Here is a 22,322-nt window from a genome sequence, read left to right on the forward strand (position 1 = left end):
CTGATCATGGTCCTCAGGTCCCTGCTCCTCCTCTACGTCCTAGTCTGGGTCTGTTCACCTGGACACAGTCAGAACCGGTCCATCTCAACAGAACAGACTGGACCAGAACCAGGACCAGAACCAGGACCAGGACCAGGACCAGGTAGGCTTTCATATCAGAGCTCCCAGAGTTTTTAAATGATTGTTGAAAACCCAGTTCCTCTGTGTGACCTCAGTCCAGGTTGGTCAGGACGATTTTATTCTGCAGACACAGTTTTAAATAGTTTAAATTAGTTTTATAATTATATATAAATATATTTAGCTCATAGTTATTAGTTTTATATTAACGACGTTTTTTTTTTTCTTTCTGCTGTTCAGCCCTTTAGTTTTAAATGTGATTTAGAAATGACGTCCTCAGGTTTTCACGTGTTCCAGTAGAAAAAGTCTCGTCTGTAACGTCGGAGACATGAAGGTCCTCAGAAAATAAAACCTCATCAAAGATCTGTGATGGATCAGTTTCCTCACAGAGACTCCAGCTGATCCAGGATCAAGTCTGTCCTGTTCCTGCTCTTCCTTCAGATGGAAACTCGACTCAGAACCAGAATCTTCTCAACGTGACGTTGTCTGAACACTCGACTTTCTCCGGACTCTTCGGTTTCAGCGGTAACTCAAAGATCAGATTCATCTGAGTTTAAACAGGAAATGGTAGAAATCAGAGTTGTGTATAAAAGGATGATTGAAAGAGTTTGAATGTGTTCGATGATTCTTTGACCTCTGACCCCTCAGACCTGGCCGGGGTCCGATCCTTCAGCCCAGAGATGGAGATGGAGACCCGGATCATCGGGGGCCAGGAGGCCTGGGCCAACTCGTGGCCCTGGCAGGTGTCCCTCCAGATGGCCTCCATGTCGGCCTGTGGAGGAGCCATCATCGGCGCCTGGTGGGTCGTCTCCGCCGCCCACTGCTTCAGGAGGTCAGAGGTCACCAGGGTCTGGATCAGATTCAGACCGGGATCAGGTCTTCTGTCTCTCACGTGGACTTGTCGTTAACAGATACAACAAAGCTTCTTACTGGACGGTTCTGGCAGGAAAACACGACCTGGACAATCGTCATGAATCTCAGCAGCAGGTCAGAGGTCAAAGGTCATCAGTCCTGATCCCAGTTTTACTTTTAGTATTGTCTGTGAGGGTTCTCAGTCCTCCGGGTCCTGGTTTAAACCAAAAGTGTTTTAAAAGAAGCATCTGGACATGTTGAGTACTTTTATTTTTACGCTTCTTCAGTTCTTTACAAAAACCTCTACAAATCCAGCTCCTTCTTTTTGGATAAACATTTATTATTGGAGCTGCTTGTGGTTGGTAGCTAGTGTAGCTTAGCATAGTAGCATGCGGCTGTTTTCATTGGAGCCAAGGTTTGTCAGTCCTTTTCTGACCTGGACCTGGACCTGGTGTCCTCTCCTCTCCAGCTGGTTGGCGTCTCCAGGATCGTGTCCCATCTCAACTACAGCGTCCGGACTAAAGAGGGCGACGTGGCTCTGCTGAAGCTGCAGCAGCCGCTGGTTTTTAACCGGTTTGTCCGACCCATTGACGTCTGGATGAGTCCGCTGCCTCAGACCAGGAAGTGCTCCGTCACCGGCTGGGGCTCCACCCGAGAGAGTGAGCGCTGGTTCGTAGAAATCTGAGGACGTGTCCAATGTTCAGGTTTGACCTCTGACCTTCTCTCGTCTTCAGACGGTCCTCGAGTCCACAGACTGCAGGAGGTCAACGTCACCATTCTGTCCTCAGACACCTGCAACCAGTACTACCACGGCAGGATCCGGTCCTCCATGTTCTGTGCTGGGAAAGATGAAGGAGGTGTCGACGCGTGCCAGGTGGGACCGGGGTGGGACCGGGGTGGGACCGGGGTGGGACCAAGGTGGGACCGGGGTGGGACCAAGGTGGGACAGGGGTGGGACCAAGGTGGGACCAAGGTGGGACAGGGTAGGCCCGAGGCCCTCACCTGGGTATGTAGGACCTGGACTGTGACTAAAGACAGGAGAGACAGAAACCTGCTGACTTCAGGGTCCGCACTAGACCACATGTCTCTTAGTTGTCCCGTCTGCATTCTGTCTCGTCTGTCCTCTCTTGCTGTCTTGTCTCTTCTGTCTTTGCCCTTGTCTGTTGCACCCCCTTGTCTCTGTCTGTTTCCTCTCCACCCTCCACTGATTCTGGTGCCTTTGTTGTCCTCATAATGTCCACTTCTGTCCTGTCCTGTCTCAGGGGGACTCTGGCGGTCCTCTGTCCTGCTACACTGGGACCAGGTATGAGCTGGCGGGTGTGGTGAGCTGGGGGGTGGGCTGTGGTCGGGCCAAGAGACCAGGCGTCTACACCAGCGTCCAACGGCATACCGGCTGGATGTCCAACGTCATGAGTGAGTTCAGAGACGATGGGAGGCACGTCCTCCCTGGACCAGGTTTGTTCTGTTCTAACACGTCTCTCATGTCCAGATGATGAGACGTTTGAAGACGACGAGTCCTCAACTGAAGGTCAGTTTATAACTTTAACCCATGTAGAGCTCAGAGGGATACAACACAGGGGACTGAGACTATGAGGACAGAAAGAAACCGTAAAATAAATAAATGTCTTCATATTATTTGTTCCATTTATTTATGTTGGAGGCGTATTCGATGTGTTTTTCAGGTTCTCCAGCGTTTATTGCAGCGTTACATCACAAGTAGTTACCAGATGTAGTAGAGTCACTATCATGTGACATGTTGGAATATATATATATATATATATATATATATATATATATATATATATATATATATATATATATGTGTATACGAGTTACCTCCCTTTTAAGTTTACAGTTTATATTTTATCTTGTGTGCTGTATTACTGATTCTACATTTAATAATCTCATAATACATGATCTTATTTTAGTGAAGGTGAGGTTCTACTTTCCGTTGATTCCTCAGTCTTCTCTGTCTTGTTATCATATTATATGTGACAGAGTCCAGGTGTGGGAGGCAGCAGAGCTCTGGCTGTGATCAGACTCCGGCCTTCGCTGGACTCTCGGTGTCCCCGGACGGTGAGGTGTCCGTGGGGAACGTGACGGAGTCCTGCCCCTTCTCCTGGCCCTGGATGGTCAGTCTTCAGTCCAACGGCCGACACTTCTGCAGCGGAGCTTTAATCCACCGCCGCTGGGTCCTCACGGCCAAACACTGCAGCGTCAGGTACAGATCCAGGTTCAGATCCAGGTTCAGCTTTAGTTTTAGGTTCAGGTTCAGATCCAGGTTCAGATCCGGGTTCAGGTTCAGGTTCAGGTTTAGTTTTAGGTTCAGGTTCAGATCCAGGTCCAGATCCAGATCCAGGTTCAGGTAGCGCTTCAGATCTATGTGAGACTTCAAGGAACACACTGATGTAATCGTCTTTAGACTAAACATGAATCGTAGTGTTTCCTCTTCGGACCAGCTTAATGTGACTCCAGGTTGGATCAGACATAGAGAAAAGAGGAAGGATTCATTCCAGGAACTTCATCTATGGACAGTTTGAGCTAAATGCTCATCCATTCTCCACTCTACTGTCCACTGGTTAATGTGTCAGTCAGTAAAAGGTCAGAGGTCAATAGCTTAACGCTGAGAAACAGGAACAGTCTCACCACATCTCTCTGAACCAACATTCCTTGCTACCATTTAAAGTGGTTTTAAGGTTCATGTCTCACTAGTTGGCCTCATGTGGCTCGTTCCCAGGACAGAGGGGTAGAGGAAGGTCTGTCTAAAGCCACCAGTGGGGGGACCGGATAAAGTCCATGACCCTGCTGGTCCTCCTGCTGTTTAACCTGAGACTTGAACAATAGAAATGGTTCCATCTCATCTTTTAGGTGTGTTCTTGGTGTCATATCTTTCTTTTTTAGGGGGTTCTATTTTCTCTACAATTCATTACCATTCTGTGCAGAGCCAAAGAGGACGTGGTGGTTCTCGGGGTCCATGACCTCAAGTTCTTGGCGATCCAGTCTATCGTGGTGGACGAGGTTTTCAATCCACCGCAGGATGCCGGCTTCCCTCCAAAGTCTGACCTGTCCCTGCTGCACCTCAGCGTGGACGCCAGATTTAGTAAGAACATGTAGAAGAAGACGTGAAGGTCTCTAACGTGTCCTGCTAATGTTGGACCTGTCTCCAGGTTCTGGTGTGTCTCCAGTTTGTGTCCCTGAGGAGGACGAGGATCTAAACGACAGCTGGTTCTGTGTCACGGCCGGATGGGGAGAAACTAAAGCAGCAGGTGGAGTCTCTACAGGAACAATTCAAACACAGCTACTGACCACTGTTCTTCTCTTTCTATCTTCTCTGGTTCTACCCAGCTGGTCTTCAGCAGATGGTTCCTCCATATGAGCTGGTTCTGGTTCTGGTTTCTTCCTGTTAAAAGGAGTTTTTTCTTCAGGCTGATCTGGAGGTTTCTCTCTATATTATACCCTGTGCCCTCTTCTGTACAGCATCTCAATCTGCTGTCGCCTTAAAGGAGCTTTATGAATAAAGCTTGAGTTTAGTTTGAGTTGAGAGGTCCAGGTCCAGGTCCAGGTCCAGGGCCAGGGCCAGGTCTAGGGCATTATCAGACTCCAGTCATGTGACTCCACCCACAGGTGTTGCAGTAATTTAGACCCCCAGATGGGGGGACAGGTCTTCTAGTCCAGATTAGTCCAGTCTGGAGAGGGGCTGATTGTCTCTGATTGTAGGACATGTTGATCCAGACCGGTTGCACCATGTTGGACTGACCCTCGTCAAGGAGACGTCTTGCAGACAGAAGTGGGGAGGATTCATCTGTGATGCTCACGTCTGTTTCCATCCTGCAGGCTCCACCTCCTGCCTGGTAAAACCCCGCCCCCGATAATGACCAGACTTCATGACCCCCCTCCCCCTTTATAACCTGGTCTCTGTGTGCAGGGTGACGCTGGAGCTCCTCTGTTCTGTCAGAAACATGGAGCCTATTTTCTGTTCGGCCTGGTCACATGGGGCAGCCAGAGCTGTGATGGAGAGAAACCAGCCGTGTTCACCAGAGTCCCAGATTATCAGTCATGGATCGATGAGGTGACTGAAGACATCTGAAAATAAACTGCTCTACGTCTCCTTTCTCCACCCTCATGAGGATAAATCATACACTCTGGAGTCTTTCTTGAGTCAGGATCTTCTGTCCGAGATGTTTTCTGTGTTCGCTGCTTATGACTCAACAATAAATTCACATTTGAAGGAGTTTTTGAGTTTTTATTTTCATTTGATGGTAAAATAACACAAGATACAAATCAGATCTGTTCGCAGTTATACATGATTCTCTAAAAGGTTTTGATTTGTAGTCACTCAAAAAAAATCATCTTTCCAAATCTGGTGCAGACTGAAGTTGACCTGAAAGTATTGTTGGCAGCGTCCATGTCCAGGAAGATTTCAGATGTCCTGCAGGAGGTCGTATACTCCTCCGTTCACCACCTCATGTTTGTCCTCCGCCTGAAAACAAACGCTCTCACTCAGTAACTCAGTTTTCGTCAGTTCATCATGAGACCAGTCACTCACTGGGACACCGGGCGCGTTGGACTCTGGTTCTGGAGCCGCTTCATAAACCGGATTACAGATGCTGCGACTGGAGTTTGCTGCTGGAGCTTCTTCTTCCTCCTCATCCTCCTGTCAGACCAACACACCATCAACCTTAAATGTTCAACTGTGAAATATCAACGTAGGATCTAAAATAAAAGGCACCTGGCCTTGTTTCTAAAGGATGTTTCATCTTCTTCAGCTGCTCTCTAATGGATCTCTACCTGGACCAGAACCAAGACCAGCAGGTTGTTGACTTGAGGAGATGATCCAGATCTTGTAACAAACTGGAAAGTCTCTGACTCTCTAAGTTCTTCTAATTATTTTTGGATTTATTTCAGTGACAAAGACTCAGAATAGACCTGAACCCTGGAAGCTTCCAGCCTCAGAGTAATGAAACATCTCTGATGATGAAGGAAATAAAAACACCGACGGTTACTGAGGAGACGTCATCCTGTGTTTCTAGAAGACATTTCATACAAGTTTTCAAGTTTAACGATTTGGATGAAACGTCTTTTAGAAAGTCCAGGTCAAGTGTCTTTGTGTCTTTGTTTCAGCTTAATCTAAACTGTGAGGACTGAGAACCTCCTCGGATATAACCAGATATAACCAGGTATAACCAGGTATTACCAGATATTATCAGATATAATCAGATATTATCAGATATAATCAGATATAACCAGATATAATCAGATACAATCATAACAGATGTGCTGAGCTGTGAAGGAACAGGAACTCTGACCTTGAAGTAGTGGAAGTGGAAGGGTTTGGTGTTGTGGGTGTAGAAGTGGTATCCAACAAAGATGACTCCGCCCACCAAGACCACCAGAAGCACCACTCCGACGCCCACCCCCGCCTTGTGTGCCGCGTGCATCTGCAGAGCCAATCAGAGTCGAGGTCAGAGGACGTTTCATGGCTGTTGCGTCCATGTTGTCTTGGTACAGCCACGTATCCCAGAATGTGTTTGTTTTGATAATCATCATAATTGTGACATCACTCACCTCCTGGCGAGGAGGCGGGGCTTTCAGCGGTCCCTGGAGGACATGGATGATCCCGTTGGACGCCAGGATGTCCGACTCTGTGATGAAGCGGTCGTTGATGTAACGGGACGACTGAGAAGAGGATAACAAACTCATCCTTAGAGCTCGATATTGTGTCTCGTGTAATCGTTGACTCCACTTTTAAATTTGATAAAATAGATTAGTTCAGTAGTCAAGATGTGCTTCTTTAAATTAAGACTCCTAATAAAGTGAAGTCCTTTATGATTCTGAGAGGATAATTCACACTTTTTTATTACCTCAGACTATTGGAACTCTCTGTGCATTGGTCTGGACCAGTCATCAGTACGCCTCCTACAGGCTGAACAGAACACAGCAGCTCCTCTTTTAACTGGGAAAAACTACATTACACTGGTACTGACCAATCTACACTGGCTTCCAGTCCATTTTAGGATTCATGTTGAAATGTATTACTTGTTTTGAAGAGTCTTAATGGCCGGCACCATCTTATCTCCAGCCAGAGCTCTGACACCAACAGACCAGTTGGTACTGGACCTCCCTAGATCCAGGATCATAGATCCAGGCTCAGAACCAGAGAAGATGGAACCTTTTAGGTGATGGACCCCAACCTCTGGACCAGCCGACCCTTTTATATCAACCTCCAGAGTTTGGAGCATTTCCCTCTGGCCTTCAGTCCAGGTTGAGCTGGATGTCTTATTTGATGTTTTATTGACTATTTTAGTTCATATTTATTAGTTTTATATTAACACTTTAGGACCTAAACATCTGCCAGTGGATAAAAACAAGGTTGCGGTATTTGAATTATCGTAACTCACCGATGGATAAAACTCAGAGTGTGTCTGAACACTGGGAAGTTGCGCTTTCTGAAAAGTAAAGCTGCCATTACAGTAACGATGACGTTGCTGTTGGCTTCACAACACAAGACCAGGGAGAACCAGGAAGAGAGAGCTGTTTGGAGGAGTTTGTTGGTAAAATAAACCCTTGAGATGTCACAAAGGTTTTCCAGACAAAATCACAACTTCCCAGTGTTCAGACACACTTTGAATTTTGTCAATAGCGCAAAACACTGTTAGTTACTGTTATTCAAAAACCATGAGCTTCGGTTCTAAAGGGGATCGTTGGTGTATGTTGGTGTATTGTTCTGCTTGTTCAGCACTTCGGTTCAACTGAGGTTGTTTTTAAATGTGCTTTAGAAAATAAAGTCTGACTTGACGTGGCCGTAGTTAATTGTTGCTTGTTTCAGAGCGACATGTCTAACCAGAGTCGAGGCGTCGAGCAGGTCGGCGACTCCAAGGACGCTCAGGCTGCCAACACGAGTTCTGATCCGACTGCCGTTCTTCAGCTGGCTGAGAGGAAGAGCCTGGCCCTCAGACAGGTGGTACTCGATGTCCCGCTGAGACAGAGTCTGCAGGGACAGACAGGTGAGGACACGCCCACATGGACAGGTGAGGTATTTGTCCGAGTGACTCACCTGGTTTTCAGGCAGGCCGTTGTTGTCCGGGACAAACAGAGTGGACTGGACGGTCTGGTTACTGAGACGCTTCATGAACTGCTTCCCAGACTCTGACACCGAAGAGTAGTTCAGGATTTGCTGCAGGAGAAGAAGAGGCAGGAAGTAAGAGTGTGTTTGTTGATGTGAACAAACGGCATCGTGTGTGGGACTCACCGTGAGGAAGCTGGAGAAGGTCGGCGTGGATCGGAGAACCTGCAGCAGGTTTCCCGTGCAGCTGAAACCATCTCCAACGAAACCTTCTCTACACTCACACTTCACCTCTGAAACAATGGACAACTTCACTGACATCTGCAGATGATCACAATATCCAGACCTTGAGGAAACTCGACTTACCCTTCATCCGGTAGCAGAACGTGTCCCAGGTCTCGCCCAGGTCTTTACGAGTGCCGTAGTCCACGATGCCCACGTGTCCAAAGCCACAGTTTGGGTTGGAGTAGGTGGTGGGGTAGGCGACCCGGGCCTGGTCCAACCAGCCTGCAGAACACAAGTTGAGCCCGCCCTGCAGGCAGAACCAGAGCCAGCGTACGGCGGGTCAATGAGGACTGTGTCCTACATGTCGATGAGGACCCTGACCTACATGTCAATGAGGACTGTGTCCTACATGTCGATGAGGACCCTGTCCTGTTAACATGTTAACTATGACCGTTATGATGTGTTCACTGACCTGCTGGGCGTAGGACAGCTGGGTGTATGTAGCCAGGCGTCCTCCCTCTGCAGTGCAGGCCTGCTGAGCTGCGGTGTAGTTTAGTTTGTACTGACCTTTCTCTGAACGATAGTGAAACACACCAAGAGTTGCATCTGCACACAAAGACGACAACATCAGTTTAAAATCTTGTCCTCTCTGAAGGCTCTGCTCACTCTGATCATCCAGTGAGATTCCAGCGACATTAGCTTGTTCACCTTCAAAATGGAGGTCGGTGCATTTGGCGTCTTGGTGACACTGTCCATTGTCTTGGAGACAGCGGCTGATTGGCAGCTGTTTGACCTCACAGGTGAGTCCATCTCCGATGTAGTTATCCTTACAGGTACACCTCTTCTTCCCCTGTTCACACACAGCTCAGAATCAAAAGGAGTCGTTGTGTATATACTGCTCACTCACCTGTTCATATGGTCTCACCTGTTCATATGATCTCACCTGTACATACGGTCTCACCTGTTCATACGTTCTCACCTGTACATACTCATCTGTACATACGGTCTCACCTGTTCATAGTTTCCATCTTTAAATATTTTTCATGTGCTATAAACCAGCCTGTCCTGTCCCTACACTCTACGTTCCAGCTCTAACTGCTGAACTGAACCTCTGGTTGATGATAAACTGGATTTTGCTGATCTGTACCTGAACATGTGGAATGAAAATAAAGTTGAATCTGATCTAATCTAATAAACACAGAAGAACTTGGCGGCATCCTCACCGGAGACGTCATGGTGCAGGTGGCGTGTTCGTGGCAGCCTCCGTTGTCCCCCGCGACGCAGGGGTCGATGGGCATGCATGTGAAGCCGTCTCCAGAGTAACCTCTAAGACAGTTACAGATCACCTGGTCTCCGTTCTGAGAACATTTGGCTGCATCAGCGCAGCCGCCATTCCAGATGCGACACGCGTCCACCACTGCAGAGACAGACAGTTCACAGCAGATACTCTACATCTGACTTCTGGACCATCATCAGGTGACGGAAACTTTAGTCAGATGGATGTTCATCCCTGTCTCTACTGGCCTCATGCAGATGGGTCCCTCCATATGAGCCAGCGTAGGTACCAGATCTGCTCGCCCAGAGTATCTGGCGCCGCCAGGAGACGTCAGCTATATGTTTGGCCTGTTTGTTTGACTCCATTTGGCTCCGACTGCAAAACTGGTTCATGTTTTTCACAATATGTTTAGAAGAGACAAAATAATTTGAGTTCAATCCATTCATTTGTTTAGTAGGCGCAAAAAGGATTTAAGAAGTTTGATCCTGGAAAAAAATAACATACAAATACAGTTTTTATCAATTTATCCAAATAAAAAAAGGATAAAACAAAACCACTAAGTTGCTCAGCCTCGATAACAATCGCTAAATGCTGACCTCTCTTCTTCTTCTTCCTATTGTCCAACCAATTATAAGACACAATGTCAACAACCCTATGTTGTGACTTTGTTGTGAAGTGCTGGATACTCAGGGCGAGCACATCTGGTACCTACACCGGTTCTGGTTCTGGTTTCTTCACATTTACCTGTACAGGTAAGTCCGTCTCCCTCATAAAAAGGCCGACACACACAGGTGTTGTTCTCCTTACAGATGGCTTTTGGAGAACAGGCTGGAGAACACTGGAAGACCTCGGCTGGAGGACAGAGACACAGTCAGTCAGCCTGAAGACGCTCTCCTCTCTCCTCATTTAGTCTGAACTCACTCTGCTGAACGTCACATCTGTCTCCTGTCCAGCCGGCGTCACAGAAACAGGAACCACTCCCTCTCCGTCCATCGTCACATGACCCGTGTTCTGAGCAGTTACAGGCTGAAAGACACGACAGTCAGGACGATGAACCCGAAGGACGCCCCCAAGGACCCGGCCTGCTGCTCACCTTTACAGGTGGGTCCATAGAATCCAGGGCTGCAGAGCTCACAGGCCACGCCCCCAAAACCTGCATCACAGCTACAGGTCCCGTTACCAAGGTGACCGTCATCACATTTACCGCGGTTACTGCAGGGAGAGCGAGCTCCACCTGGACAGACTGGACGAGAACATTCAACGGGATCAACTTCAGGTCGCTATCGACCCTGGTCTCAACGGATCCTGGTCTCAATGGACCTTGGTAAGCTAAGCTAACTTTCACAACAAGATGGCTGCATTGTGTTTATTATCTGTAGTACCACTATTAGACCACTAGATGGAGACAAAGGATCCTGTGTGACTCAGATTCCCCTCATACTGTTACTGGCAGCAGACCCAACACTGATCTCCATCTGCTGCTTTCACCCTCCCACTTTTGTGTATTTCTTCTCTTGCTCTTTTGATGTGCTGCTCTTTGCCCCCTAATTGTCTCCTTGAGGATAAATAAAGTTTATTCTGATTCAGATTCTATGAGTCCAGTCTCCGAGTGGTTCATAGCTGATGTAGAATCATGAGGACAGACTCTAAAGGACCCCAGAAGATGATAAAAACTAGATCAGGTACATTTGTTGTCAGCTGTTTTTTTGGATTAGATTGTAGATTTGATGAAATATTGAGACACTAGCTTCTCTAGTTTCTAATGACACACAGCACAGCAAAGTGGAGCAGAGGAGCAGATTATGGGTAATATTTAATTTTGGTTAGTCCTAATATTTAAGAGACTCTTATTTTTTGACAATATTCAAATTATTAACGAACATTCTGATCAATTTCTGAGCTTTAATAAGAAATCATTTAACTTCTGAGAAGCTGCTGATCGTGGTAATAAATATTTTCTATTCTCGGTTTTACCCAGACAGTCCCGTCCGTAGTAACCATGACAACACTTTGGTTGCCAGAAGTCGACAATGCAGATGGTGCGACAGCCCGAGTTCTTAGCAATGTGCAGGGCGGGAAGATCACACCTCTGGATCTCCTGAACAGAAAACAGACAAGAGATCATAGACCGCTAACACAGCGGCTTCAACCAGCTCTGTACCAGACGGGGTCTGACCTTCTGTTTGGATCCTCCGGGGCAGACAGTGGTCGACAAGCCGCATCGTCCACAGTTCATCTACCATAGAAGAACAACAACAACATCCACAAATCATTTTCATCATCACAGACGTTCGTCTCCTAGCTAGGGTTAGCGTTAGCATGTTTGGTGAATTAATACAAGGTGGATGCTAACGTCTCTGTGGTGATCTTTAGCCTACAGATGTCAGCGTCCCCCTTTACAGGAACATGAGGCTTCACCTGGAGGTCAAAGGTCTTCTGTTCGTCACAGCGTCCTCCCAGACTGGGCGGAGTCAGCAGGCAGTCGATGCCATAGGCGATCCCAGCGCTGAAGACCAGGTGTCTCTGAACAACTCGACACTTTCCATTGTTGATGAAGATTTCCCCCTGTTCAACGAGAACCATCGCTCATTAATGTCCCTTCTCTTCTTCTTCTGCTGTTATTACTGCGTCTGCTCTACGTACGATGTTGTCAGTTCCTCCGCAGGAGAAGGAGAGCGAGGATCCCTGCAGAGTCCGAGCTGACTCCTGCTGGATGAGTCCTTCAGCGTAAAACTGAACATGTAAGGAAAAGAGGAACACTTTGAGCTCTTTAGCTCATGGACAACAAATAAAATAAAGTGTCTCATGTTTCTCTGGAAAGACGAGTTGAGCTCCTCCCACCTTCTGACTCTGTAAGATGTGGTACTTCAGATGCTCCATCAGCTGAGCTCGGTTATCTCGGTGGAACAGGAAGTCCTTCTGTTCTTGAGGCAGAGACGCCATGACGCCATCTGAGGGCAGGAAGACCGTCACCGGTTGGAATATCCCATCATTCACCAGGTCCATCACACCTGTGTCCTGAAACATGAGACCTCAGTGATTAATTAGTATCATTGTTATTATTATTTAGCCTCTCAGTCTCCAGGGTGGAGAGGTTAGGACCAGGCCCAGTTTCCATTTGGACATTTGGATCAAACCAAAGAACCCAAAGTGTTTATTATCTGTAGTACCACCATTAGCCCACTAGATGGAAACAAATGGTTCAGTGTCTCCATGTGGTTCATAGTTGATGTGGAATCACATGAAAAGACTCGGACCACAGAAGACAATAAAACATAGATCACATACTTTTGTTGTCAGCGTGGTGGAGTGGAGCAGAGGATTGTGGGTAGTTACATTCCATTTACACCTTGATTTACTCAAAGTGTTTGAGGCTACTGTTTGTGTGTTGTCTCATTACCTGGAGCAGTTTGTAGAAAGTTTTATAACCATGACGCTCGGCCACATCGGTCAGATTCGACGGCTTAACTTCCAGATCCTGCAGAAACATGATGGACATGAAGGAGAGTTTCCACCAACAGCTCTGACATCGATCAGTGACCAGCTCATGGTGTCAGATGCTGGTACTTACAGGAAGACTGTTCTGTTTGTCCATGTTGGGAGAAAACAGGATGCTGTTGATTTCATGGATGATCCCATTAGTGCTGAGGCCGTCACTCTCCGTCACGTTAGCCTGGTTGATGAAGATTGTGTCCTAAAAATAATCCAACACAAACCGTCTCAGAGGTCGAGGGTTAAGGTTAGGGTTAGGGTTAGGTCGAATGAATCCATCATGTCATCTGAATCTAACTGGGCTCCTCTCTGATTGGTCACCTGGGCCGACCCGGTGGTCAGGACGAGACCGGACAGAGCCGTCAGGTTTCGGGGTTGGCTCAGGTCGGCCGGCAGCAGAGTGTGACACATGACGATGTGGTTTCTGATGAGGTTGGAGTGCTCTTCTTTAAATTTGGCCAAGCTTCTCATCTGAAAATGGAAGAGTCAGAAACAGGCAGCAGTTCCGTGGGTGTTCAGTCTGTCCTGATAAAGATTCTTCTCTAAATGAAGAGGTAAATCAGATTTAAAATCAGACTCTGGAGGACTGACCCTCAGAGAAGCGTTGCCTTTGAAGACCTTCTCGTTCGGAGTGAAGACAGTGAAGGGGCCACGGCCATGGAGGGAAATATCTGCCATCTGAAAGCAGAGCAACTTCAGTTCATGTGATCCCAGCAGGGGGCGATGGCCTGAAGCGCCACTTACCCTCAGCCTGTAGTAGAAGGTGATCCTTCTTTTGTTGTTGAGCTCCTGCAGAGAGTCGGACATTAGCTGAGAGATTCTCATAGAGTTTTGGTGTGAATGTTGTGTCTGCTCACCCTCTCCACGGTGCCTCTACAGGTCGACCCATCACCAGTGAAGCCCGGGATGCAGGAGCACTCACGAACTCCAGGACTCATCATCTTGCACTTGGCAAAACGGTGGCAGCCGCCATTTTTCTGGAAACATTAAAGACATGACGCTGAACGTCTAAACCCCGATACGAGGCGTGAAAGAACAGCTGATCCTGTTAGAGGCTAGGGACAGCAACAGCTGATCCCGTTGCTAAGGACAGGAACAGCTGATCCTGTTGCTAAGGACAGGAACAGCTGATCCCGTTGGAGGCTAGGGACAGGAACAGCTGATCCCGTTGCTAAGGACAGGCACAGCTGATCCCGTTGCTAAGGACAGGAACAGCTGATCCCGTTGGAGGCTAGGGACAGGAACAGCTGATCCCGTTGCTAAGGACAGGAACAGCTGATCCCGTTGCTAAGGACAGGAACAGCTGATCCCGTTGCTAAGGACAGGAACAGCTGATCCTGTTGGAGGCTAGGGATAGCAACAGCTGATCCTGTTGCTAAGGACAGGAACAGCTGATCCCGTTGCTAAGGACAGGAACAGCTGACCGACTCACCTTCAGACACAAATTGATCATGTTGCAGTTGCGACCGTCCCCTGAGAATCCTTCAGTGCAGCTGCAGGACGTCTGGTGACGACAGGAATCATCAGAGTCACGGCGCAACAATTCCTGAAGAGTCCACTGTACGTTCGGTATATACACTACCAGTCAAAACATTCTCATTCAGTTCAGTACCTTTTGACTGGTAGTGTATTGCAGTACCTACATTTATTTTATTCTATTTTACTTTATTATTTATTTTTATACTCTACAGTTTTTACTCTATTTTGTTGCTCTCTTGCTGCTCTTGATAATCTTAATGTTGAGCAGTGTTTCCAATCTCTACCTTGTTCGGTCCCACATGGACACACTCTGCGTTGGCATGGCAACCTCCGTTTCCCTCCAGACACGGGTTGATTTCTGTGGAGAAATAGAGGATTCCTGCAGCACTCTAACATATCACAGACTGATCCAGGTGTGTTTCAGGTCAACGTACCAACGCATACGAGTCCATCGCCCGAGAACCCAACGCTGCAGACGCACTCTCTACGACCAGGACGAGTCCGTTTACAGACGGCGAACAGGCTGCAGCCGCCGTGCTCAACCAGACACGGGTCCACAGCTGGACATCATCATCATCATCATCATCTTCATCATCATCTTCATCATCACCACCATCATCACCATCATCATTACCATCGTCATCATCACCATCATCATCATCACCATCATCATCATCATTACCATCATTACCATCATCATCACCATCATCATCATCATCATCATCATCATCACCATCATCATCATCATCATCATCATCATCATCATCACCATCATCATCATCATCATCATCATCATCATCATCATCACCATCATCATCATCATCATCATCATCACCATCATCACCATCATCATCACCTTGACAGTTGGTTCCGTTTCCTTTGAATCCAGCTGCACAGACACACTGAGGACCGTCTGGTTGGATCACACAGCTGTCAGACATCATGAAGAGGAGTAGAGGAGTAAATGAGTGAATGAGTAGTGGTGTGACCAGAGGGTGCGCTCTCTATCCGTCTGTTTTGACTTACTTGGCGCTACTGTGACATTTGACTGAACCACAGAGTTCATCGGCTTTAGACTCGATCTCTGTAATGACAACAAACCAGAGTTCTTTCATGAAACCAGTTTTTATTCTTGAAATGCTCTCCCCATTAAAGACCTTTAGCATTTTAACATAATAATAGTAATGATTATGTCGTACTTTCATCGCAGTGGATTCCTCTCCATCCGACGTCACACTCACATGTTCCGTCACCGTTCGGTCCTTCCCTGCAGAGTCCACTTTTACAGAGACACTCTGTGGAGACAGCACATTACCACGACAACGTCAACAGGACATTACCGTGACAACGTCAACCATGATGTTGCCTTGACAACGGTATCAGTATGTTAGCTTGACGGCAATGGCTGTGATGTTGCTGTGACAACGCTCACAGGAAGTTACCGTTACTGTCAGCAAGAGTTTGACAAACCTTGGTCGCAGTGAACTCCATATCTGCCGCTCTGGCAGCTTTCACAGGCCGTCCCATTGAAACCTCGGGAACACCGACACACCCCCGACCCATTGGTCCCGTCAGAACACTGTCCGTTACCAGAACAGGGCTGATTCCTGGGACCGGGACATGGCTCACAGTGTTTTCCATAGAACCCTGGACAGCACCTCAGAACCTGAGGACAAAGGATCATCAGTCCTACAGAACACACCGGCTCCTCTGGTCCCAGTTCTGAGACGTACCTTGTTCTCCATGAGGCAAGTGACCATGCAGCCGATGGTCAGCAGTCGCTCGCCTCCAAACTTCCGTGTGAAAAGACATGTCCTGGGCTTGGCTGATTTCTGCACCAAGAACATGTCGTTAATAATGTGATATGTGTTATTTCAAGAGATTCAATTATAGTAAATTATCTTACGTCTTGGATGGTGTTATTAGGGCAGATTACTTCTTTGGGATATAAACAGTCATCACAAACTCCCTTAGAAAGAAATAAGGAGGTAAAGTGAATCTTTGAAACTTTGACGACAGATCGACTATTGTTGCAGAGATGAAAGTTGAGTCTTTACCATGAATTCTTTGTAGGTGACTTCATCGCAGCGGTTCCTGTTGATGCGGAGAACAGCTGACAGGCCGTGGATCACGCCGTTACCACTCAGGATGTCAGAGGAGTTGATCTGAGCATCGTTCACAAACAGCTGGAAGAGGATCACATGTCACATCACAGTGTTGGACCCTACGTGGACCAGGAACCATAGGAGGTAACGTGGTTCCTGGTTCCTCTCAGTGAGGTTTATTGTCATGTGGTTTTCATTGAGCCAATCAGAGAAGATCAAGGAAGCATTGTCAGGTCTAATCAGGGTCTAATGTGGTCTACAAGGTCCCCCTCTGATCTGGTTTATTAGGAACCATGAAGAAGAACAAGTGTCCTAATGTTTCAAATGTGATGATGTTGACAAGTGTCTGAATCAGCTCTGATGTTCTAATGTGACAAATACATGTTTACGTTTGTTTTCCACTGAAGGACAAGGAACCATCTTTTTTTTTTTTTCTCAGACGTCTTCTTCTGTCCTACGGTAACAGCATTGACTGGTATTTGAGTGAGTGAAGGGTTAACCACAGCAGACCTTTCCATCTCGAGGGTAGATGCCGAGCTGGAAGGAACCTCCGAGCAGCGTCTGTTTGTATCCTCCAGGCTGAAGGTCGGTCTTCAGCAGACGCTGCAACGGCACCACGTGGTAACGAGTCGTATTCACATCCTGTTAACAAATGAACTGTTTCTTGACTGTATCATTGTAAATAATTCTGATATACTGACAAGAGCGTTTGTATAAAAAACTCTAATAGTTGTTTCTGTTTTTTTTGTGTGTTTTGTTTTTTTCTTCTTTATTCATCTTCCACTGTATTTCACTCCATACTGCATAATGTACCTGTCACGTTTACTTAACATTAGCCTAATAGTATAATTCCTGAGTCATTTGACTTACTGTTAAAATATCAATACAAATACCAATGTGCTGCAAAAAATTGTTTTTTCTTGTTTTCCAAAAACGCTTAGATATGACTTAAGCAATTATGCTATAAAGCTAACGACATGTACGTAAAAAATGAAAGGCATGTCTCAACAGCATGTCTCTAGAACAGAATTTAAAATCCTCCTTACATACAAGGTCCTGAAAGACCTAGCCCCATCATATATGAAAGACCTCATACATCCACATTGTCCCAACAGATCACTAACCATCTCAAAGTTCAGATCTACTTGTAGGTCCTAGAGTTTCTAGGAAGAGGAGCAGATTTAAGACTTTCCTTTTTGGCAAAGCTTATAATCAGGGCTGGACTTAACCAGTTTAAGTTTAAAAGGTCAGATCGGTACCAGAGCGGTTGCAGCCATTTCGTGGAGGTACTCCTTGACGGCAGCGTCCGTCGGAGCGAAGACGGTGAAGTCGTCGGCCCGTTGGATCTCATATGTCAAATTGTAATCCTGAACAAAACACAACACCTCAAACAGTTGCCTGGTGCTCCTGTTTCTAGAACAAGATGTGGAGGAAAGCTCTGTTACTGAGGGTTAAAACCTGTTCAGACCTGGACCTGGGCTTCTAGGGTTAGGGTTAGGGTTAGGGGACATGGTGGGGTTACGGGTCTAGATTAGGGTGAGGAGATGCATTGTATCATGGGAGGATTTTCTGTGTTCGTACAATGAGGTAGGATCTGAAGAGCGAGAACTCCGGCCTTAGACTGAGCGTCGTCAGGAGACTTTCACTCAGCATCCTGTCTGGAACCAGAACCTGGAGACGGGATCAGGTCTAGGTCAGAATCAGTCACTACCAGTCCTGGTTTTGCGTTTGCATTTCATTTGTATCGTACCTTATCGATGATGTGGATTAGCCCGTTACTAGCGACTACGTCTGAGGTGGTGATGGTCGCTCCACCGACAACTGTGACCTGACACAAAGACACCAACAAAGACATGGACATCAGTTCAGTTTAATTTAATTCACACACTTAACACTTAATTTCTTTGCAAGGGGGAATTTAAAAACACACAAAATACACAAGCAACAAAATACACAAAACAAGACAAATGAGATTAAAATGCAAAATGAGTCCAACAACCATCACATCAGCCCTTCTAGGGATCAGAGGAGCTGGACTGCTGGACCTGGTCCTGGTTTTCCTGTTTGTGGTTGTGGGGAGGGGGTCTTGTAGGATCGTGTGACTGGTCTGGTTTTAATGGTTCCGGTTCTAACAGGGTGTCCAGTGATTTTAGACTTTTTGTGATGCACTGTATCCGTGACCGGTTTTGGAGGTTTATGGAATAAAGAGACAGTGAGACGCTTTCAGTAAAACAATGATAGAGGTCAGAAGAGTGCAGCTTCCTGAGCAGATGTTTCCTCTGACAACTTTTTCTCCTCCCTGAACTTCAGAAATCTACTGAAAATGGTTTCCAGTGTTTTTCTCTGGTAGACCGCTCACCAACCAGCCACTCAGTTATCCGTTTGTTTTCTAGAGTCCCCACTCAGTCAATAATGAGGTCATTTTACCTCATTGCTTGTAGAAACAGGAAGTGTTGTGAGAAGAGATGTCACAGACGACATGTTGCTCAGGCTGGACGACGGATAGCTACCGAGGAGGATGTGGTTCCTGTCGGACAGACAACAGACAACAGACGTTATACAAACTCATGACACCATGGCAGAAAGAGGCGACGTTCAGAGATGACCTGATAAGACTCGGCAGGTTCCCCTCCGTGGTCCAAAAGGTTTTATCCTCTGAAGACATTTTAGAAACGGCAACCGACGATGGAACCAGGATGGTGAAATTCTGATCGGACAGGGACCGAATCACACTGGAATCCTGAAAGGACATAAACATAGCTCCAAGTCAGCTAGCAGCAGCTAGCAGCAGCTAGCAGGAGAAAGGAAACTTGTCCCAGGTAGAAACACTGACCATCATCCAGGTGATGAAGAAATCCGAGGCCTCAGGCAGAGTCATGAGCTCCTGAAATGAGCGGCAGTCCAGAGTCAGGCTGCAAGACTAAATACAAATATAAAACCAATATGATCATCACTCACCTGTTCCACTGTCCCGTAACAGACATGTCCATCTCCAACATATCCGTCCCCACAGACACATGTCCACTGAGACGACAGCAGGCGGCAGCTGGCCTGAAGACAACATCAAGTCCCGTTAGAGTCTCAGATTTTAACCCAAACCAGACACGTTGTTGACATGTGTTTGATTGACAGCTGACCAGGAAGTGGCAGCCTCCCTCAGTGGTCACACACGGGTTGACGGGTTCACAGTCTCGTCCGTCTCCTTTGTAGCCGCTTTTACAGGAGCAGTCACTCTGGGCGCAGAAGAAGACAACGTTATCTCTAGCTCCACCCTCAGGTTAACAGCAGCCAATCAGTGAGTTGGATGCCAGTCACCTGTCCAGGGCCCACATAGAGACAGGTGGCGTTGGCGTGGCAACCTCCTCTGTCAGGACGGTGGCAGTTGTTGATTGGCTGACACTCTTCTCCGTCCTCCATCCACCCGTTGAGACACTGGCAGGAGTGTGTCCCTGGACCCGTCCTCACACATTTGGCCTGCAGGGGGCAGCAGACGTCAGAGTCCGACACACAGCCACAGTCAACCAATCACAGCACTTACATTCACACTGCAGCCTCCTCGTAGAGGCGGAGCACAGGGGTCCGACTCCACACAGGTGAGACCATCACCTTGGAAGCCAGGGTTACAGACACACCTGGAGACAGACGGGACAACCGGATCACTGACGAAGACGAAGGAGAAGAAAGGGAGGAACCAGATGGCAGGAACCGGAGTACTCACCTGGTCGTCCCCTGGCTGAAGTCGCACTGAGCGTGTGCGTGACAGAAGTTAGGCTGAATGCCGCACGGCGCCGTCCGTCGATCACAGAATCGTCCGGTGAAACCAGCGAGACACGAGTCGGCTTTACATCGGCCGTCGGAATCCGGGCGGTTGTCGCATTGTCCGTGGACACAGGGACACGCTGAGGACACGTGAGTCAGATGACATCATTGTGACATCACACCCACCTGTGTGACATCACAAACTACCACTGACTTACTTCGGTCGCAGTTTGGTCCATATCTGTCGGGGGAGGAGCAGTAGTGACAGCGGGAGCCTCGGAAGTTCGCTTCACAAATACAAGATCCGTTTCCTTCGATACCGTCCAGACACTGGACAAGACACACACAGTTTCACATACTGGTGACATGTTGATGTGTTGTTGACATGTTGCTGATGTGTCGCTGACGTGTTGTTGACATGTTGACGTGTTGCTGACATGTTGACATGTTGACGTGTTGTTGACATGGTGATGTGTTGCTGACGTGTTGTTGACGTGTTGCTGACATGTTGCTGACGTGTTGTTGACATGTTGCTGACATGTTGACGTGTTGCTGACAGGTTGTTTACGTATTGTTTACGTGTTGTTGACATGTTGACGTGTCGTTGACGTGTTGCTGATGTGTTGTTGACGTGTTGTTGACATATTGACGTGTTGCTGACGTGTTGTTGACATATTGACGTGTTGCTGACGTGTTGTTGACATGTTGACGTGTTGCTGACTTGTTGTTAAAATGTTGCTGACATGTTGACATGTTGTTGACGTGTTGTTGACGTGTTGTTGACATGTTGTTGACATGTTGACGTGTTGCTGACGTGTTGTTGACGTGTTGCTGACATGTTGCTGACGTGTTGTTGACATGTTGCTGACATGTTGACGTGTTGCTGACAGGTTGTTTACGTATTGTTTACGTGTTGTTGACATGTTGACGTGTCGTTGACGTGTTGCTGATGTGTGTTGACGTGTTGTTGACATATTGACGTGTTGCTGACATGTTGTTGACATATTGACGTGTTGCTGACGTGTTGTTGACATGTTGACGTGTTGCTGACTTGTTGTTAAAATGTTGCTGACATGTTGACATGTTGTTGACGTGTTGTTGACGTGTTGTTGACATGTTGTTGACATGTTGACGTGTTGCTGACGTGTTGTTGACATGTTGACGTGTTGCTGACAGGTTGTTTACGTATTGTTTACGTGTTGTTGACATGTTGACGTGTCGTTGACGTGTTGCTGATGTGTTGTTGACGTGTTGTTGACATATTGACGTGTTGCTGACGTGTTGTTGCCATGTTGACGTGTTGCTGACGTGTTGTTGACATGTTGACGTGTTGCTGACGTGTTGTTGACATGTTGACGTGTTGCCGACATGTGGCTGACGTGTTGTTGACGTGTTGCTGACGTGTTGTTGACATGTTGTTGACGTGTTGCTGACGTGTTGTCGACGTGTTGTCGACGTGTTGTCGCTGATGCGTAGCGTCACCTGGCCGTGGGCGGAGCATGGTGTCTGGTGTCCACCTGGACAGGGGGAACAGTCTGGGCCGTAGAAACCTTGACAACACGCTGCCGTCTGAGCATGTGAACACGTTATAACACATTAGCATCGTTGGTGATGAGGAGGTCATGTGCTGCAGTGTTGTCATGTGCTCATGTACCGTCAGCGTAACGTTGCACAGCGGAGAGCAGCCTCTCATCGGGATCAAGCCGTCGTTGTAAACACATCCGAAGGTGAACGAGCCCTGAATCAAATGACACAGACGCCACAAACATAAAGAGTGAGACGTCTTACCCCATAGACCCCCAGAAAAAAGCCTCAGAGTGAGACGTCTTACCCCATAAACTCCAGATGAGCACTGGGACTGATGGACTTTAGAACAGCTGACACATCGTCCCTGGAAACCAGACAAGACGTTTACATCAAGATCAAATGTAATTTTTACTAGGGCTGACAAAAA

General features: G+C 47.3%; 2 protein-coding genes across 6 annotated transcripts in view; one reads left to right on the plus strand and one right to left on the minus strand.

The window, feature by feature from the left end:
• ovch1 (ovochymase 1) lies at window positions 1–5,200 on the plus strand. 2 transcript variants are annotated; one of them, XM_047575484.1, is made up of 13 exons: window positions 1–142; window positions 496–642; window positions 766–949; window positions 1,029–1,104; window positions 1,439–1,628; window positions 1,704–1,843; window positions 2,232–2,382; window positions 2,459–2,497; window positions 2,968–3,190; window positions 3,912–4,069; window positions 4,137–4,235; window positions 4,687–4,820; window positions 4,895–5,200. In XM_047575484.1, exons 1-13 carry the CDS (start codon window positions 7–9, stop codon window positions 5,054–5,056), a joined length of 1,839 nt encoding a protein of 612 aa, XP_047431440.1. In that variant the 5' UTR covers window positions 1–6; the 3' UTR covers window positions 5,057–5,200. The 2 variants fall into 2 exon arrangements, with proteins under 2 accessions (XP_047431440.1, XP_047431441.1); XM_047575485.1 differs by having other exon boundaries at window positions 559–642.
• The window catches only part of stab2 (stabilin 2), a 23,941-nt gene continuing 6,810 nt past the window's right edge, over window positions 5,192–22,322 (minus strand). For 2 of the 4 annotated variants that reach the window (XM_047575480.1, XM_047575482.1), the window contains 51 exons: window positions 22,200–22,259; window positions 22,023–22,106; window positions 21,851–21,937; window positions 20,587–20,698; window positions 20,328–20,508; window positions 20,148–20,241; window positions 19,925–20,083; window positions 19,747–19,842; window positions 19,568–19,660; window positions 19,443–19,493; window positions 19,216–19,349; window positions 19,037–19,136; window positions 18,360–18,437; window positions 18,191–18,280; window positions 17,869–17,976; window positions 17,120–17,251; window positions 16,562–16,690; window positions 16,411–16,473; window positions 16,238–16,336; window positions 15,975–16,170; window positions 15,704–15,799; window positions 15,531–15,588; window positions 15,361–15,434; window positions 14,939–15,064; window positions 14,789–14,862; window positions 14,458–14,529; window positions 13,883–14,002; window positions 13,770–13,814; window positions 13,617–13,703; window positions 13,347–13,496; window positions 13,105–13,227; window positions 12,934–13,011; window positions 12,375–12,551; window positions 12,177–12,266; window positions 11,952–12,098; window positions 11,710–11,769; window positions 11,508–11,631; window positions 10,627–10,776; window positions 10,455–10,559; window positions 10,278–10,385; window positions 9,481–9,674; window positions 8,966–9,107; window positions 8,730–8,863; window positions 8,399–8,564; window positions 8,219–8,325; window positions 8,024–8,143; window positions 7,811–7,957; window positions 6,535–6,645; window positions 6,276–6,407; window positions 5,516–5,623; window positions 5,192–5,449 (listed from right to left, as the gene is read on the minus strand). In XM_047575480.1, the coding sequence (XP_047431436.1) occupies window positions 5,390–5,449; window positions 5,516–5,623; window positions 6,276–6,407; window positions 6,535–6,645; window positions 7,811–7,957; window positions 8,024–8,143; window positions 8,219–8,325; window positions 8,399–8,564; window positions 8,730–8,863; window positions 8,966–9,107; window positions 9,481–9,674; window positions 10,278–10,385; window positions 10,455–10,559; window positions 10,627–10,776; window positions 11,508–11,631; window positions 11,710–11,769; window positions 11,952–12,098; window positions 12,177–12,266; window positions 12,375–12,551; window positions 12,934–13,011; window positions 13,105–13,227; window positions 13,347–13,496; window positions 13,617–13,703; window positions 13,770–13,814; window positions 13,883–14,002; window positions 14,458–14,529; window positions 14,789–14,862; window positions 14,939–15,064; window positions 15,361–15,434; window positions 15,531–15,588; window positions 15,704–15,799; window positions 15,975–16,170; window positions 16,238–16,336; window positions 16,411–16,473; window positions 16,562–16,690; window positions 17,120–17,251; window positions 17,869–17,976; window positions 18,191–18,280; window positions 18,360–18,437; window positions 19,037–19,136; window positions 19,216–19,349; window positions 19,443–19,493; window positions 19,568–19,660; window positions 19,747–19,842; window positions 19,925–20,083; window positions 20,148–20,241; window positions 20,328–20,508; window positions 20,587–20,698; window positions 21,851–21,937; window positions 22,023–22,106; window positions 22,200–22,259 (5,631 nt within the window). In that variant the 3' untranslated portion in view covers window positions 5,192–5,389. The other 2 variants (XM_047575481.1, XM_047575483.1) reach the window with 2 other exon arrangements.

This window comes from Mugil cephalus, chromosome 22 (assembly GCF_022458985.1).
Source record: "Mugil cephalus isolate CIBA_MC_2020 chromosome 22, CIBA_Mcephalus_1.1, whole genome shotgun sequence".
NCBI lineage: Eukaryota > Metazoa > Chordata > Actinopteri > Mugiliformes > Mugilidae > Mugil > Mugil cephalus.

What these genes read in the sequence shown, in the direction of transcription:
- ovch1 (XM_047575484.1), top strand. Translation starts at nt 7, where the DNA reads ATGGTCCTCAGGTCCCTGCTCCTCCTCTACGTCCTAGTCTGGGTCTGT. An exon ending in CTGGATGTCCAACGTCATGA is followed by an intron (nt 2,383 to 2,458) that starts GTGAGTTCAGAG and finishes TCTCATGTCCAG; the next exon opens with ATGATGAGACGTTTGAAGAC. An exon ending in CAGGCTCCACCTCCTGCCTG is followed by an intron (nt 4,821 to 4,894) that starts GTAAAACCCCGC and finishes CTCTGTGTGCAG; the next exon opens with GGTGACGCTGGAGCTCCTCT.